This window comes from Buceros rhinoceros, unplaced genomic scaffold, assembly GCF_000710305.1.
Source record: "Buceros rhinoceros silvestris isolate BGI_N320 unplaced genomic scaffold, ASM71030v1 scaffold13715, whole genome shotgun sequence".
NCBI lineage: Eukaryota > Metazoa > Chordata > Aves > Bucerotiformes > Bucerotidae > Buceros > Buceros rhinoceros.
The window spans coordinates 18,332-19,053 of record NW_010414645.1 but is presented as its reverse complement, the minus strand read 5'-3'; the positions used below and the strand labels follow the sequence as shown (position 1 = coordinate 19,053).

The following is a 722-nucleotide window of genomic DNA, read 5'->3' as shown; positions in this document are numbered from 1 at the left end:
CACCCAGGACTTCAACCAATTCCTTCACACCCCCAGATCTGGGGTCAAAGTGTGTTGACGTTTCAATCCTCAGGAAGGGGCACACTCCGAAGAGCCCACGGAGCAGCACTGGTAGTAACGCTCCCTGATGATACACACAACTAGCTCTTCACTGAAACCGGTTTTGAACTTCTAAGGGTGAAGAAATAGGACAGTATGGAGCAGCCCAGGGTACAAACAGCACCTGGGAGTCGTTGATATACGAAGTTACAGCTTGAAAACCACATTTGTGTAACTGCTGCTTCTCTGTCTCTGTGAGAACTGATAATCCCTCCACAACCCTCAAACCATCTGTTAGAAAAACCAGGTTCTCTACAACCTTCACCAAATGGCCCGCGCTGCTGCAGGGCTGCAACGCTCCCCGCGAGCCCACCCGGGCCGCAGAGCGCAGCACTGAGGGGAGCCTGCATCCCCGGGCAGCCCCCAGCCCCGCCCCGGTGTCCCCAGGAGCTCCCTCTCCCTCACTCACTGGGGTCAGCATCTGGATGCTCTCTGCAAAGTTGCCTATAAAGGCCATGATGGTCATCTTCTGCATCAGCCTCTCGATCTTGCTGAACTGCATCATGAACCGGTCCTCATCGGACAGGTTCTCGATGGGTTTCCTTTCCCGCTCGTACAGCCGCAGCACTTTCACTTCGTTCTCGGTGGGCAGGGAACGCATGAGGACTTCGACAAAATACAAC

General features: G+C 54.7%; 1 protein-coding gene across 1 annotated transcript in view; it reads right to left on the bottom strand.

Moving 5' to 3' along the window:
- FMNL2 (formin-like 2) overlaps positions 1–722 on the bottom strand; it is a gene marked incomplete at its 5' end in the record, with an annotated part of 21,415 nt that overhangs the window by 8,190 nt on the left and 12,503 nt on the right. The window contains one exon of the mRNA XM_010137160.1: positions 509–720. Coding sequence (XP_010135462.1) covers positions 509–720 — 212 coding nt within the window. The remainder of the gene's footprint in view (positions 1–508; positions 721–722) is intronic.